The 17,106-nt window shown below is 50.9% G+C and overlaps 1 protein-coding gene across 3 annotated transcripts; it reads left to right on the forward strand.

The window, feature by feature from the left end:
- The first annotated feature begins 1,120 nt into the window (after positions 1–1,120).
- On the forward strand, positions 1,121–12,708 carry ACKR3 (atypical chemokine receptor 3). Of its 3 annotated transcripts, none has more exons than XM_059703639.1 (3): positions 1,158–1,274; positions 1,767–2,032; positions 10,823–12,708. In XM_059703639.1, the coding sequence occupies exon 3, from the start codon at positions 10,849–10,851 to the stop codon at positions 11,935–11,937; it is 1,089 nt and encodes a 362-aa protein (XP_059559622.1). In that variant the 5' UTR covers positions 1,158–1,274; positions 1,767–2,032; positions 10,823–10,848; the 3' UTR covers positions 11,938–12,708. The 3 variants fall into 3 exon arrangements, with proteins under 3 accessions (XP_059559620.1, XP_059559622.1, XP_059559621.1); XM_059703638.1 differs by having other exon boundaries at positions 1,767–1,963; XM_059703637.1 differs by lacking the exon at positions 1,767–2,032 and having other exon boundaries at positions 1,121–1,274.
- Positions 12,709–17,106: the final 4,398 nt, after the last annotated feature.

Raw genomic sequence — 17,106 nt, forward strand, 5'->3', positions numbered from 1 at the left:
CCCCCCCCCCCCCCCAATCTGGCTGCCTGCTCTTGTTTTTAGTAAAAGTATAAAAAGAATCTAAAGTGTTAGCTCTGGAGGGGAAAAGTGGAAACACGGCAAGTGACACACGCGACTCTGGCTGCTCTCAGAGAACCCCACTCCAAAGCAGAAACCCAAAGAAAGCGAAGGCTGCACACGCATGGTTTAAAAGTGAAAGCTGAGATCGTTGCTTTGTGGTTATTTTTCAAAACAGGGCATGAGAGGCGAGTGCTCTGTGGAACACATTTTTAGGTTTAATTACCCCAGGACAGAACTTTAGCCACACACTTCTAGATAAGTAGATTTTAATAATAATAATAATAATAGTAATAGTAATAAAGTGTTGGTTAAACTTATCTCAGGAAAAGACATCATCAAAAAGACATTTTTTTTTCTACCCTTAATGTGTGCCTGGTACTGTGTAGGAGCGTCAGAATACCATTTTGCTTAGGTTTTCAAGGCATTTGGGCCTAAAGTAATTTATTTAAAAAAAAAAAAAGAATAAAAAAAGAAAAAAGAATTCAAATAAAATCAATTGAAATCTATTCTACAGGTTCTTTCCCCCCACTTTTGGGGGTTTATAGGATACCCATTGATTGCTCCTACGAAAACTGTGACTTCTGTTTTGAAGGAATTAACAAAGAAAACCCCGGCTGAATAAATCAACACCCAGGTTCAGAAGTTCAGAGCATTTGTCTGGGAACAAAGTCTTCCCAGAGCTGAGAGGCATTCAGAGGCAGCTCTTGGTGTTAATGGGAATGTTAAAGATATACCTGAGACCAGATAAATATTTGACGATTTCACCAAGCACTAAGGTTTCTTTGCAGTTTTTCTTCTGCTGACACATTTCCCCCCCATGGGGCCTGGACCTTGTGGCTTCATTACACTTTGCAAATGAAGGAAGGCGGGGGTTTTCCAAGAGTGCGCTGGTGTGGAGGAGCTTTGCTGGAAGCAGCAGACCGGGCTTCACAAAGAGGGGTGTGTGTGCGTGCATGCATGCATGTGTGTCTGCATTTGTGATGGGGGTGGGGGTGGGGGTGGCGGGGGGGGGGTGGCGGGGGGGGGGGAGGGAGGGAGGAAGATGTGGGTTACAAAGCTGCCATCTAGAGGCGCCTTCCTGCAGTGTATATAATGTGAGCCTGCAGCCCTGGAGCTCACAGTTCCTCCAAACTGCTCAGCCCCGAAGGCAGGCAGGGAGCGTAGGAGCCAGGGTAGGAGCCAGGAGAGCGAGCCCTAAGTGAGAGACAGCGGAGGTAAGGAAACTGCTCCCTCTTCAGCCGTGGTGGGAAGGAGGGGAGGCGGCGGGCAGGGTTTCTGCTCTTAAGCTGAGTGGTTTGTCAGAGGCTTCTTTCTCAGGGCTGTGATGGGTGTTTGCGATCACGTAGGTCTGCCTTCTGAGAGCCCGGCTGCTTGTCGCATGGCTGCGTGGCTCAGTGTGCCTACCACTGCTGGGGGGGGGGGGGGGGCACCTCTCCCTGCAGAGAGTAAAAAAGGCAGTTTTCTTAGGTCACTTGTGGAAGGAACTTCCGTGTGTTGGTTGGGTGTGGGAATCTGGTGTTTATTTGCTGTTGTGGGGACTTAAGCTCCAGTACGCTGGGGACTTGGGGAGACTGCAGACTGTTCATTCTGCTTCTCAAAGTTGGCACAAGGGTCAGCTTGGCACCCCGCTTCCCTTCTGGTACATCAACTGCTAAACAGAATCGGCAGTCCACGTGCAATCCCAGAAAGATGTACACTTTGTTCAGAGGCACCCTGAAGTGGCGCAGAAAACTGCTGAGAATTTCGGGTGGTCCCGAGTGCATCTGCATTCAGTGCCGTGGGGGATCACCGGGTCCCGGGAGCCAGGGAGCTCTGCGGCTGAATGTGACACATGGCTCTGCCTTCTGGTCTCCTAACGGCATCCTTGCTCATCTAACCTGAGCATGTCTTGTTCTCTGAGAAGGTTAGTCCAACTTCAGTTGGGGAAAAGAGTCACAAGTCTAGGATTTTGTCATGTAAATATACTCTTCAGGTAAAACGTAAATTTTGCTCGGTTTTGTTAGTATGCTCAAATATTGAGGGGGCATCTGAGAGTAACAACCTTGGAGTGAGGGCAAAGATGGGTGGTTAACTATGACTTGTAATTTCCAGACGGATTGAGAAGTTGTAAAAGTCAAACTGACTGTCTCCCTTGTTCTTTTCCCTCTCCCCTCCTCTCCTCTCCTCTCCTCTCCTCTCCTCTCCTCTCCTCTCCTCTCCTCTCCTCTCCTCTCCTCTCCTCTCCTCTCCTCTCCTTTTCTTCCTTACTTTTCTTTCTCTCTTTCTCATAATTCATTTGGTCACAACAGAATAATTACATTTTCCAGAAGTGGAAGTCACCCCCCAAATGGCTTACAGCCTTTTGAAGGTATTTGGTGCAGGGACACCCCCTGAGACTTCACTCTGCAGTCTCAATGTGATAACTTTTCCTTCTCTTTTTAAACACAGACGCTGCCTTTGTGTGCCTTTATTTATGCCAGGAAAATGCCAGATCCAATAGGCTTGCTTAGAAAAGAAAGTGGAGGCTGCTGGTGTCTGTGCTGAACCGTCTGTAGATTTTTAATGGATAAAGCGCTGCCTTCCTTCCACCAGCATGAGTTTCCCGATGCTCAGCCTTCTCTGAGGCAGAGCTGCACACGGAGCTCTAGCTTGGAAACAATTTACTCTTTCCCCCCCTGTCTCTGCCATAAACACTCCAGTGTACACACAACTGCTAAGCTTGAGGCCACAACCTCCTGGGGATAGAAGGGGTGGGGAGTGGAAAAGCAAAAGAAAAATTGAGAAAAAAATGCAGGTGGAAAGGCAAAAGAAAATTGGAAAGTGCCTGTTTTGCTGCCCGTGTGATTTTTTTAAAGGGCAGCACATCACAATCACAGTTTAAAGAAAGTTCTGGAAAGGATAGCCGAGGCAGCATGCCTGTGCTTAAAGGGAGTTGGGACTCTGGAGGTGCGGTCATGCCTTGTTAACAGCAAGTCCTGAGAGAATGGAGAAGGTATTGTGGTTTCTAGTCAGGCCCAGAACAGGCCAAGTATAGACTTTCTGAATTGAAGAAAAAAAAAAAAAAAGCAGCCAAACAAAAAAAACTATTTACGCAGGAACAGTGGCTTTTTGTGTGATTATTCCAGTTATGGAGGTTCCTGTTTTCCAGGCAACACCAGGGAAGTTAGTGGCAGTTTTCTCAAACCTGAGGCTGAGAGTCACTCTAAACCCTGAGAGTAACCGCGGGAAGGAAAACAACCTTAACGATTTCAGGGCGAGATTTTCCCCCGTGATTTTGCAGAACATGAGCGGAATTGGGAGCTGAAAAGTATTTGCACTTTTAAATTAGGCAACTGAGAAATTTAATTTTACTCTTGGGAACAAAAATGGTACTAGAATGCCTTCCAAGTGGGCAGGTGCAATTTAGAAACTGTACTTAAAGTCCAGAAAATTATAGCTCCAGGACACATATTTGCTATTAAAATAATGACAAGCAAAAAAAAAAAAAAAAGAAAGAAAAGAAAAAAAAAAGAAACAGGGATGGTTCTCTAATCTGGGCTACCTGAATGCTCTCTGCAGGGGTATTGCATGCTTTTTAATGTAAGAATCTACTAATTTAGAATTGGAAGGAGGGGGGGAAGCCCATTATTGCTTCGTTATTAAAGTGATGGGGGAATTGCATAATTTTGTAGCCAAAATTTTGCTGAGCCAGGAGTAGGTTTGTAAGCTGACCTGTGTTTTCCAAGTGCCCGAAGGGTGGAGAGCTGTGACTGTCCCAGGTGGCCTTGACCTGCTATTGGCTAAGGGGCAGCGTGGGGACCTTTTGTGGGGATCTGTCTCAGTTTGAATAGAAGAGTCTGAGATTGTGGAGCATTCTCCTGGGAGCCCCATTGTGTGTGCCGGGCGCCGTGAGTGGCTCAGCCTGGCCGACCTCCTGCTGCCCGGACCCAGTCCTAAACTGAGTGGGAATTAGGGCTCTAGTTACACTCGGCCAACCCAGGCGGCAGCCTTTGTGACTCGGGGCCTCTGGGTCTGCCTTGCTGGGTGCAACTCTACTTCCCTGTCGGGCAGCTGAGCATAGCAGGCCAGATCAGGTTTCTGGATGTGGGGTTCATTTTATCCCCCAGTACTTAAGTGGATGAGGGTGCCCCCAGAGTTAACATGATGCATGACTGAGGACCCCCGGAATAGGTGGTCTATACCTGAATTAGGGTATGGCCTTTGCTTTCCTTCTTTCTCTCTATTATTTTTCCAGTTCTCAAGTCATTCAAAGCAGTTCTTTACTTGTGTAGACTATGGTCACTCAGGGTCACTCTGTGTGTGTGTGTGTGTGTGTGTGTGTGTGTGTGTGTGTGTGTTCCAGTCGGCACTGTTCTCTGTTTTGGGACTGGGGGACAGACCGCTGCAGTGAGCTCTGGCCACAGGAGCTGCCGGGGCTGAAGTCTTCCTGGACTGCCCCATAGATTTACTGCAGGATTGGTAACAAAAACCTCCAAAATGAAAATCAAACCTGTCATGTGCAGCTGCCTATGGCTCTCTGCCATTGGATCCTCCTCATCTAGGTGCCGTTTAGAGGGGTGGGCTTTTACAGCAGGCCCGAGCACCGTTCCCCCGGATAAAGTCCCTGGAGGAGTTGGGAGAGAGGTAGCTGGCCCCTTCTCCTGCCCTGCCTCAGTCTCCAGGTGATCTCCTCTGGGGACAGCACTGAGTTGCTCCCCAAACTTCAGTCCTGGGAGGACACCGTCCCAAATCGCAGGAAGCTGTTAAAGAAGGTCCCCATAGGCAGAGGTCCTGAAAGGGCCAGAGGGCCAGGGGCCCCTGTGACTGAGAGGTGCCCGAGACCCTGCCTCGCCTGCCTTATCTTACCTGCCCCACTGGAGACTGGGAGCGCTTCCTCCCCGAGGTGTCCTGCCTCCAGCCTGCTCTGCACCCTGCCACCGCAAGCCTACCTGGTTTGTGTCACCTCCATCCTCAGAAGCCTTCTCTGCACCAAAGCCACTCGCTTGCTCAAAATCCTTGTGTCTTCTGCGGGGACGGGCCCAGCCTGACCCCTCACCCCCACCAAGTCCTGATTCTTGCCTCCAGCTATTCAGCCAGGTTCGCTGACCCTCTCCTTTCTCCTTGAAGGCCCCACACCTCCTGCCCCAGGGCGGCCCGACCTCTGCTTCCTGACCCTCTGGGTGAGCTGGTGAGCCCTTGGGGGCAGGGCAGTGACCATGCTGGCTCGCTGTGCCCCAGAGTACAGCCCCCACAGAGGAGGCTCCACAAACATTTGGGGGCATGAAAAGGGGGGATGGTATCTCCGCTCAGTGGGGATTTCAGAACAATCGCTTCTGGATGCCCATCTCCAGTGATGGCCTCAGATCTCTGGTCTCAGTGGGGCTTGATGAACTTCTGATTCATTGACTATTGATTCATTGAACATTGGCTTTGGGCCAGGCGACTTTGCAGGCGTGTCTGAGGGTGAATGATGTGGTGGCAGGAGAAATGTACACCAGGCCAGGACGCAGCATGGAGATGCCGGCCTGGGTGGGAGAAGGCCGGAGAAGCAGGGGACGCGTTATTTGGGATGGGAGGGGCTGAGGGGTTAGTCGGGAAGGGTCTTTTGGTCTGTGATGGGAAATTGCAAACATATTGAAGATGATTTAGGTGAACCCTAGCCAGACCCTGAACACTTGGCAGTCCATCCTGGAGGGAGTGACTGTTGGCCGAGAAGGGACAGTTTGCTGCAGGACAAATCGCCACCCCGTGGGGACGCGAAGCTTGGAGGCCTCTGATTCTGGCTTGCCCCCAGCCCCCCGGGTGAGCTTAGGCAAAGCATTTGGATGCAGCTGAATACCTCAGGCCACTGGCTGCTGCTCACTGGTTGCCAAGGATACTTGGTGGGAGAATAATGAGCCTGAGAAGTGAGAGGCACGTCCCCAGGGACGTCCTTGTGGGACAGAGAGGAGCCGTTCCACCATGCGGGACATCAGTAGTAGACGAGGCCCTTGCAGACCCCAGACAGGGAGGGCGGCAGATACTGGCCCTCTGCAGGCCCAGGACGAGCCACTGTCCCTTGGGGCAGATGCGCCATGTGTCCAAGTGCAGGTGTGGGATGGGGACTTCGTGGGCTCTAGGCGACTCGTGAGATAAAACACGGGAAGTGTCAGGAAAGAGGGAAGGGACAGCAACCTCACTGCTTTCTGTTCTCACTTAGGTGTCTGTGGTCCAGAAACGTGGAATGTGAACTTTATTGTTTTCTGAAACATTCCTGCCTCTATTAAAATTTACATAATTATTTTATTTTTCAATTACCGTTGACATCCAATATTATATGAGTTCCAGGTGTACAGCACGGTGGTTAGACATTTATATAACATATGAAGTGATCCCCCCAATAAGTCTAGCAACCACCTGGCACCATCCACAGTTATTACAATATTATTGACTATATTCCCTGTGCTGTACTTTATATCCTCATGACTGTTTTGTAGCTGCCAATTCATAGTTTTTAATTAAAATTTACATAATTCTTAATGTCAGGTTTCAAATAATACAGAGGTTTATAGTGTCAAAAGTGCAATCCCCGCTTCGTCCTCTCGCCCCACCCTCCTGGCCCTAAGTTTTATACATAATGTGATTGTTCTTGTGCCTTTAAGCACAGACATTTAAATATAAAAATACACATAATGTTTGCCCCTTTTTACACGAAAGAGACCATGCTCTGTGTATGTGTGCAGATCTGAACAGCATAGTAACTTTCCACATTCATAAGAGTCGGTCTCCTCTTTGTTTTCGCAGCTAAATTATATTCCACAGTGGATACACCAAATTTATTGAACCATTTCTCTATTGATTGGCATTTTTGTTTTCAGATTTTACTAGCATGTAACCTGCACGTCAATAAACATTCTTGCGTGTACACTTGGGAACATGCGAATCTTTTGAGAGGAGGAATGTGTGCACTATGAGGTCATGGGACTGGAAACATCTTTTATTCTATGCCCATTTTTTCCCTCCTTTTAGGAACACCTGACAGCCTAAGTGTCTGCAGTGGGGCTCATGCCCTGGCCCCTCTTTGGTGTGGGCTCAGAGTCACAGGGTGCAGGCAATGGGTAGTTTGACTGACACCATGAAGTTGTTCCTAAACTTCAGCCCCTGTGGGGAGCCGATACAGCATTAAGCCTGGGACTGACCTGCTGGCAAAGTCACAAACAAGTCCCAGCTTAGAGGGCACAGTCCTCTTAAGCATAATTAGGCTTGACCTTATGACGCTCCCTAGATCTTATCTGGGAAGCTAATGGGCTGAGGGAAGTGCAGCAAGAACAAAAAAAGTGAAACTCACAAGAACAGTGTAACTATGGTCAAAACAAGTGAAACTCACAAGAACAGTATAACTATGGAAACCACTACCTTGTTTACCTCTGACTATAAAATAAAGGCTCAGCTTGCCTCCTGGTCTTTCTCTGTGGCCTCAGCCAGGCACAGGAAGATCCACGGAGGCTAAAGAGAGCTAGAGAGTTCTGAACACTGTCTCCGTGTAAAACATTCTTCGCCGACTCCGTCCACACCTTTGGGAACCCCTGGACCCCTGGGGCTGGACCCAGGCAAGCCCCAAGAATGGCTGGTGAGGGCATCGCCTCCAGGTCCTGGTGGTTACCAGCCCCACCTCTGCCTCCCAGCAAAGCAGAGCAGCTGCACTGGCCAGTGCAGAGGCGCTCACACGTGTACACCGGGGCTCTTAGCTCTGTGTCCTGGACAAGGGGCCCCCTGCTTTGGCTGGAGTGGAGCAGAGATGCCGTGCAGGTGGTCAGGGAGCTCACGTGGCCACAGGAGTTCAGTAGATGCTCCTTCCCTTCCTCCACCCTCAGACTTTGCTGGGCACTTAGTGGCCAGGCCTTGAATAGGCATCTGCGTAGGCAGTTCATCGCCTGCGTTTCATGCCTTTGTTCATATTAGGCTCTGAGAGCCTCCCTTGTTAAAACTTAAGCCGATGATTTAGGCAGATTCTGTTCTCTGGTGGGGTCCACGCTGTCAGTGTAATGGAATGAAATGAGCCTGCCCTGCCCCCCCCCCCCCCCCCCCACGCCAGGCCTCCCAGACACAGGCTCAGCACCCGGGCCTTGCTGAGAGTGCACACCACACAACGGGGCCAAATCATAGTCTTTTCTCTGGACACACCCCTGACTCCCCACACTTAATGCATGAAAAATACCGAGATGGCCAAGGCTAAGCAATTGGGTGGCATTTCCCCTCCCGGTTTCCCATTTGACTCTGCGGAGGATTCAATGGCTGTGCTGTTTCCCACCTCCTTTCTCTGTGTTTCCCTTCCTGCTCTGACCACCAGAGCCTTCTGCGGCGGAGGTGGGGGCACTGTGGTTCCCAGAAGAAGGCACATGGGCCTTTGGCTTCACCTCCTGGGCTAATTGGTGATCAGTAATCAGTGATCAATGATCAGCGATCAGCAGGGCAGCTGAACTTCACAGTCCACCCACTGCTGGATGATCCCCACTGTGCCACCCGGGAGAGGACGGCTGCGGGGAAGTGTGCCTGGTCATGAGTGACTGTGGTCACTGCATCAGCCTTTCACTGCCCGCCGGCAGAGGCAGGAAACCCTCTGGCAGCAGCGAGAGGTGCAGGGGAATGGAGGGTCCCAGAAGGGTGCATTTGCCTGCTGATTTCCTGGAGACTGCACACAAGAGACAGGTGTCCCCTGATTTTGTACCCCTGCCCGTGAGTAGGCCCGTCTGTCTATGCCTGAGTGAGCTGGGTGACTCCTAAGGTAAAGAAAGACATGGGGGAACTTGGCATCTGCTCAGGTTAACAAAGGCCCCTGTGATCGGCCCAAACCCCAGGATTTATGGCTGTGGCTGAGGCCTTGTAGGCTGTGCCAATGCGGGCGGAGAAGGAGCTCCAGCCAGGCACCAGCCGAGTGGCTTTCCGGTCCCAGGACCAGACCCACCTCTGTCTGGCTGCCTGGCTGTGGCTTGTCCGAGCTCCTCCATCAGCAGTGGGACACTGAGACCTGGGTAGGTCACCTGGAGGGGAACCAGCTGCCTCTCACAGCCCAATAGGGGAGAACTCCCAGAAGCCTGCAGGCAGCCTCTGGTGACTGGAATTCAAGGGTAGGTTGCCTGCCCCGGGTTTTGAGGCTGAGGAGCCAGCTGGTCCGGGGAGGCAGCAGAAAGTCTCATTTCTCGGGGACTCTGTCCATTTATCCCGGAGGTGAACCGACTGCACGTCTTTGTGTTAGCTCCTGCATGTCTCCATGGCGGGGACACAGATTACTCTGCCTGGAAGAGTCAGCTTCAAATATGCAGCAAGAACTAAGCAAGGGTATGCTTTTCACTAAAGGGAGGGGGAGGGCAGGGAGAAGTTTTAGCGAGCATGTGCTATGTGTTAGATTCTGCTTTAGGGTCTTTAGCTCCAAGGCATTGGTGTCCTGAGAAGTAGTGGGAAAACAGGTTAACTTGTCTCAAGTTAATATTAACTAGTGAGGAGCCAGAATCCCATCCCGGATGGGGAGTGGGGGGGTAGGGCGGGGGGAGGGAGGGGGGGTCTCCTCTCAGGGGGAGCTTTTCCCAGCTATCTCTTCATACCGTTAGCGTGGCCACCAGGGCACTGACCCACGGATGGACCATTGACTTCCCTCCCTGGGGAGTTCTCATGTGTGACCTGGAGTCCACTTGGCAAATAAACTTGACTTGGTCAGTTATTACCTGGGACAGGTGAGAAGGAAGCACCAGCACCTAACCCTCACCACGGCCCGTGCTTATTTTCATTTTACGTCTCCTCTCATAGTCACGCGGACCCAGGGCTGTGCCATGGAAGGATTTCAGGGCCCTCGGGGGGGGGGGGGGGGATAGGGCAGTGGTAGAAGACAGGCCCTGGCAGCTCCCATAGCTGATGAATTCGTGGAGGAATCATTGCCAAGCACAGTGGTATCTTGGGCTGGATCCTCCGTGGGTGCTACATGGGGACAATTCAGAGTTGGCCTCATGTCAGGTCAGTGGGAAAGACAGTTGAGAAACTTGTCGGCCCCTCCAGGAAGGCAGCCGGCGGTGATTTTTGTACTTCGGGTCTTGGCACACATTGCTCTCAAAGCAACTGGGCAGATAGAAGATGGGAAGCCAGGCGCTGGCCCAGTGCTTGAGGCAGCTGCTTGGGCGCCCTGGGTTGGGAATCACACAGCAACACCAGAGTCTGCGGGCCTGGAGCTCGGTCAGGCTGCAGGGTGCTCGGCCTGCTGACCACGTTTCCAGGGGTCTACACGTCTGCAGACGGGGGCGGCAGGAGACCTGGGTTTATGTGCTGATTTTGTAGGTGGGTGAAAAGCACTAGTCCCATTTTTAATGCAAATTTGGAAGAGAATCTGAATCAATTTCAATGAGATACCAGAGCAGGGCACTGGTAAGGAACAGATTAATTCTGCCATTTTTTTGGGTGTAGGTGAAACGCCTCCACTGTCCACTGAGAGCCAGCCAGCCATCCGCATCAGCTGCCTGACATTTCTCTGGCCCCTGGATTGTGCTGATTTCACACCCTGGGCACAGCCAGGCTGGCGATGTCTTACAAACACAGCCATGGAAAGATAGAGAAAGCAAGCACTGTGTCTTTGAGCACCATGTGGCTTTAGATTCTGGGTGTGTTTGATTTTGTTTTGCAGGGTTCTGCTATGGTTGTTTTCTTTAAAAATTCTACAGAACTGGAGTGAAACAGTTGCGTGTACTGGCGCTGAAAAAGCATTTTGACTGAAACTTGAATGTTTCCTAACGAAGCGATTTTTCTCTTCCATCTTTTTGGTTTGATTTTTTTCGTGCAGGCCACTTGATCGCTGCCCTCGACACCATGGATTTGCATCTGTTCGACTATTCAGAACCAGGGAACTTCTCCGACATCAGCTGGCCATGCAACAGCAGCGACTGCATCGTGGTCGACACCATGACGTGCCCCAACATGGCCAACAAGAGCGTTCTGCTCTACACGCTGTCCTTCATCTACATCTTCATCTTCGTGATCGGCATGATTGCCAACTCCGTGGTGGTCTGGGTGAACATCCAGGCCAAGACCACTGGCTATGACACGCACTGCTACATCTTAAACCTGGCCATCGCCGACCTGTGGGTGGTGGTCACCATCCCGGTCTGGGTGGTCAGCCTTGTGCAGCATAACCAGTGGCCCATGGGTGAGCTCACTTGTAAGATCTCTCACCTCATCTTCTCCATCAACCTCTTTGGCAGCATCTTCTTCCTCACCTGCATGAGTGTGGACCGCTACCTGTCCATCACCTACTTCACCAACACCTCGAGCCACAGGAAGAAGGTGGTTCGTCGTGTCGTCTGTGTCCTCGTGTGGCTGCTGGCTTTCTGCGTGTCCCTGCCTGACACCTACTACCTGAAGACTGTCACGTCCGCATCCAACAACGAGACCTACTGCCGGTCCTTCTACCCCGAGCACAGCGTCAAGGAGTGGCTGATCAGCATGGAGCTGATGTCTGTGGTCTTGGGCTTTGTCATTCCTTTCTGCATCATCGCCATCTTCTACTTCCTGCTGGCCCGAGCCCTCTCGGCCTCCGGCGATCAGGAGACACACAGCAGCCGGAAGATCATCTTCTCCTACGTGGTGGTCTTCCTGGTGTGCTGGCTGCCCTACCATGTCGTGGTGCTCCTGGACGTCTGCTCCATCCTGCACTACATCCCCTTCACCTGCCAGCTGGAGAACTTCCTCTTCTCGGCTCTACACATCACACAGTGCCTGTCCCTGGTGCACTGCTGTGTCAACCCTGTGCTCTACAGCTTCATCAACCGCAACTACAGGTACGAGCTGATGAAGGCCTTCATCTTCAAGTACTCGGCCAAAACAGGCCTCACCAAACTCATCGACGCCTCCCGGGTGTCGGAAACAGAGTACTCCGCTCTGGAGCAAAACACCAAGTGAGGCCCCGTCTCGGGGTGCGTGTGCTTGCTTTCAGCAGGGCTCCCAGCTGCCTGGGGGCTTAAGACAGGAGCAGCGTGCCGAGGGGGAGGCGTGCCACTGTGCTTCCTCCCCGCCTCCCTCATGCCTGCGTGGCCGTCACGTGACTGTGACCCTGACAGTGCATCACGCAGGGCTGTGCCACCAGCCGATGCCACTTGTCAAAGCCGGTGGCCGGAGGGGCCTGCCTGAACTTCTGTACAGTAGGAGTCTCTGTGTTTCCTGAAGGTTTTCTATGGTGATTTGTATTTAAATGCTAAAACTTTATTTTCTCACTCTTGGCATACCTTATAAATGTATCAGAAAGTTTAAATATTTTAAATGCTGTATGGGAAGTATAACGCTGACATGTAATCGTGTTGTAGTTTTAATTAGCTTGACTTCGGTTTTGACTATGGATGACGTTGACTGTTAGCTGTTGTGAAATTATACATAAATATATAAATATATACATCTATGCCAGCCTCGGCGGAAATGTTTTATTTACGACAGTTTTCTATCTGGGTGGCGCTTTGTACTGGCATGAGGTGTGCGACGAGAACTGCTCTGTAATGCAGTTTCTGACGTTAATAGTATCTGTAAACTTATATTGAAATAAAACAAACAAACAAAAAAAAGCAAAACTGTTCCAGGCTTCAACGCTGTGCATAAAGCAAATGGCGTAGGTCAAGAGAATTCGCTCAACCTGTAAGTTATTGTTTTAAAAATAAAGATCATTTTGTTTTTCCTAAAAAAGGCATTTGAGTCTGTTTTAAAAGCATGTTTGGCATTTAGGTGGCATGTATGATAATAACTTACAAATACACAGCATATACAGGTCAACATATAATGAATATGTTTTTAAAAGAGAGTTCTACCATAAAGGCAAAACACCAAATGATGCCAACTTGGGTGAAATGGTATATAGAAAAAACATTTGAATGCATTGAGTTTTTTTAAAAAAATATTTAAATTTCACATAACATGTTTGAAGGAGGGGAGGTGGCTGGGAGACGCAGCTGTCTAGACAAAGTTGGTACCAGAAAGTTCCTGACTGCTCTTGGCCCGAAGGGTTCAGGGCGCAGCACTCACGGGTCCCCAGGGCTACACATCATGGCCCTTGAATCTTCCTTGCTAGGGTTCTGTGACTTAAAGCCTTATTTCCTTCCTCTGTTCAGGAAAATCTCTTCATTTAAAGACTAGCCCATCAATGACCTTGTTCTTGAGGCCATGCAATGACTGAGTTACCAAATCAACCTACATTGCTAGTTAGAAAGAGCACAGAGTCGCCGATTCGGCTGAGCCCTCACCCCTGGACACAGGCCACAGCAGTGGCAGAGACATCGGCCGCAGGTTTGTCTGGGCAGGAGCTCAGAGAAGGCCTGGCTCGCCCATGCTCCCTCATCATGTCCAGGGTGACGGGACCGATTGGCACAGAGAGCAGCTATCTGCCCACGCAGAGGTGGCCTGGGACCAGGAGCTGTGAATGCGCACCGAATGGGGTGAGGGGATGGCTGCTGGCTGCGGGAGATCCCCACAGCTCCCTCCTGGAGGTACGGGCTTTGCTCCTAGCTCAGCGATGTCTCTGGGTGGACACAGGTGCTGAGATTTCAGTTCTCTGGGGCGATGGTTAAGAGATTGAAAGGCTCTCTCCAGTTTTATGGAATACTTCCCCCCCTGCCCCCAGCCCTGGACTCCCGAGGAGGCTCCTCCACAGCCTGGATGGCACACGCACACGCAGGGCACGCTAGGATCCCAGATCTTCATTCCAGCAACCTGATACTCAGTGATTCGGGTTGGGGAAGGCGTGAGAGAAAATGGACTCATTGCAGGCAGTTTGCATTTGCAGGGCTGTTTTGCTTTCTCCTTCTGGGTGGCTGATGAAGGCCCAACTTCACACAGTGCCAGCAGAGTCTACTTACCTAACACACTTCTGCACTCTCACATGCGCACATGCGGATTCGTTACCCTCCATGTGACTAACACACGTGTCCTGGACATGATGTCCATGGTCACATCCAGGATGGTCCTAGCCAGGCACTGGGTCACAATGTTGAGGTCCATCTCCTAGAATCCGGGGCCGCTGCCGGAGTGTGGGCAGCTGAGTGTGTGGTCCAAAGAGCCGTCACTATGAATGTCCTGGGGAACTTGGTGAAACCTCAGTTTCCTTGTTTATGAAGCCAGATGTGCTAGTACCTGCTTCCTAGGGTCACGGTGATGATCAAATCCTGCAGTCCCTGTAGGCCGCCCTCAGGGTGCCGGGACACACCACTGCGTGCTCAGGCTGCACCAGTCTGTCCACAGTCTCTCAGCACAGAATGCATTTGCTTTGCAAGAAACAGTGCATTTCAAAGAAATAAAGTGACAGCCCTCTGCCTGTGGGAAGCGACTAGAGGAGTAAGAAACATCTGCCTCAGACAGTGGTTCTCAACGGGGGTGACTGTCCCCCAGGGGACACCTGGGAATGTCTGGGGCCATTTGTGATTGTCTCCACTCGGGATGGGGTGCTGTTGGCATCTAGTGAGGAGAGGCCAGGGGTGCTGCTGGACACGCCGCACAGGACAGGCCCACGACAAAGGCTTCCTTAACCCCAAAGGTCACCAGAGTTGAGGTTGGGAGACCCAGTTCTAGGATAAAGCCAACCATTTAGACAGAATTCTGGGTGGTATTCATCACATTTGCGATGTGCTCTGAGCAGGAACTTCGACAATCTCAGGGCTGAGGGTACATCCCAGGGTCCCTAGAGCCTCATTTTTTTGCCCCTAACCTCTGCATGGGTATATAGATGAGATCTACACCAATATTCTCGTTGTGCCTGAATATTTCAATGACAAGTATTTGTTTGGTTCATCAACAGTTTACATAAAAGACATGCTCATGAAAAAGGTACATGCAGATTAAACGTTAGTCAAACTTTAAGTGTGGTTTGAACTTTCGATTTAATGTTTACCATCTTCCCTTTAAAAGTCCCCAGCAAGAGCATCATGGTCCATGGCTGGGCGGCACCCGAAGCCCGGGTGACCGCTTCAATTCTGCTTCTCAATAGCTCCACGACGTGGGCAGTGTTTTCACTGTGAACTTCAGTTTGCTCACCCTCACAATGACTTGCCCACCTCCATGGAAAGGTGGCTGCAGAGGTCAAGGGGAGCGTGTATGCCAATAAACACTGCTGAGTGAACGAAAAACAGGATGAGCGAGTGCTTAGAAACCGTGGCGGGCGGGCCACACCGAGGTCCCTGAGCACTTCCCGAGCTTTTTGCATGTTTCAGCCCATCCGGCCCAGTGCTTAACTGACATGCCGTGTGGGAGGACGTAGCATCAGCATACATCACACCTCGTGCGTTCAGGCTTGTCTGAAGTCCACCAATGGGTTACGCTCACCTGTGTGTTGCTGTGGGTCACCGCATACATGATCTCCATCTAGATGCTCAGGTCCTGCTTCCCAGGGACTGAGATACTTGGCCGTGGAGGGAGCACTTGTTCTCACGAAAGAGGCCTGGTTATCGGTATGGTATGTGGAGAGCGATGGGTAATTTTGGTGTTTTTCTTATTTTTCAAAAGCTTCCTTTTTGTTGGCTTTTCATATGCTTATAACCTTAGACCTTTCCATGTGGGATTCAGAACGGCTGCCAATCATGTCATTTCTCGGGGTTGGGGGTGGGGGAAGCGGTGGCTTCATCAGCCATTTGTCACAATGTAATGCCCAGAAGCAGCAGAATGGGAAAATCTGAATTTCCATAGTGATTTCTGGAACTAAACTGATTAAAATAATTCCCTAGGTAGGTCGGAATCTTCCCTTTCAGCCAGAGTGCGTCATGGTGGCGATGGCATTAAATCTGCTTGGATGACTCCGAATGTATGTTGGCACGGCAACATGTCACGGGGTGAGCCGCGAGTGTGGTGGTGGTGGTGGCCGGGCCTGTGTGAAAGGGCCCGGGGCTGCACTGCACCCGCTGAATGTGCTTCCTGTTAGCCTTTCACAGGCAAGAGTTCGAGGCTGAGCTTTTCATTCCTTTTGCAGAGCTGCGGTCAATAGGAGGGCCGCGTCCGGTCTCCCCACCGCTGCATTTCTCAGGGGCGGTGTGAGGAGTGGGGACTGTGATTTGTGCGGTGCAGTAAAGAGCATTTGAATTTTGTGTGGAGCCTGAAATGTCTGTCAATGGAAAATCGTCAGTTGCCCAGCTGTGCAGCTGATGAATGTCTTTCTCTGCGTTTTTTTCCGCACGCGTACCCGCTCCTTTATTCACCCATCCAGGCCTTTGTTCATTCGATCATGGAGCGGACAAGCTGTGTCGAGCACCCACTATTTGCCAGGCACTGCACTTGTCTCTCTAAAACAGCGGTTCTGACCCTTTGGGGATCAAACGACCCTTTCACAGGGGTTGCCTAAGACCATCGGAAAACACATACATAATTACATATTGTTTTTGTGATTAATCACTATGCTTTAATTATATTCAATTTGTAACAATGAAATTGGGGGTCACCACAATATGAGGAACTGTATTAAAGGGTCGCGGCATCAGGAAGGTTGAGAACCACTGCTCTAAAACATCAGAGATGGCTCCCAGCCTAGAGGGGAGATGGACAGTGAGACGTAGGGAAATCGTTACCGGGCAGCATGGTGAGAAGCGTCTCTCTGAGTTTTACTGCCAATGCCCAGAGCAGAGAGGCAGGAGGGGTCAGGGGAGACTTACAAAGAAGGCCCAGGAGACAGGGTGTGGGTGACACCTCCGGACAGCTTCTGGATTGCCATCTCTCATAAGTAAACGCTTTAAGGAAACGTGGAGGCACCTGAGAGGTGTCCATTAACGAATAACGAGGTCATTAATCATTGTGTGGTGGGAGCTTAATTCTAGGTGGGAATCCAAGGTCATAATGGCGACCTCTACCCCGAGGACAGCTATGAGGCTTGAGGACAAGCAGGTGAGGGTGGACAGGGAGACAGTGGGGCATTGGCACTATGCTCTCACAGGCTGTAGAAGGTTCTGCTGGACCTATGTTCTCAAAAGGACTGGACAGCTCTGCTCACCTCTCCTTGTTCTGCTCCGTGACGCCTGCTGCGGGCTTACCTGGTGGGTGTGTGCAGCGGTTCACAGAGGCGGCAGAGAGAAACTGAGGGACCTTATGACTTTGATCGGATTTAGTTTTAAG

Source organism: Myotis daubentonii, chromosome 7 (genome assembly GCF_963259705.1).
Source record: "Myotis daubentonii chromosome 7, mMyoDau2.1, whole genome shotgun sequence".
In the NCBI taxonomy this organism is placed as follows: domain Eukaryota; kingdom Metazoa; phylum Chordata; class Mammalia; order Chiroptera; family Vespertilionidae; genus Myotis; species Myotis daubentonii.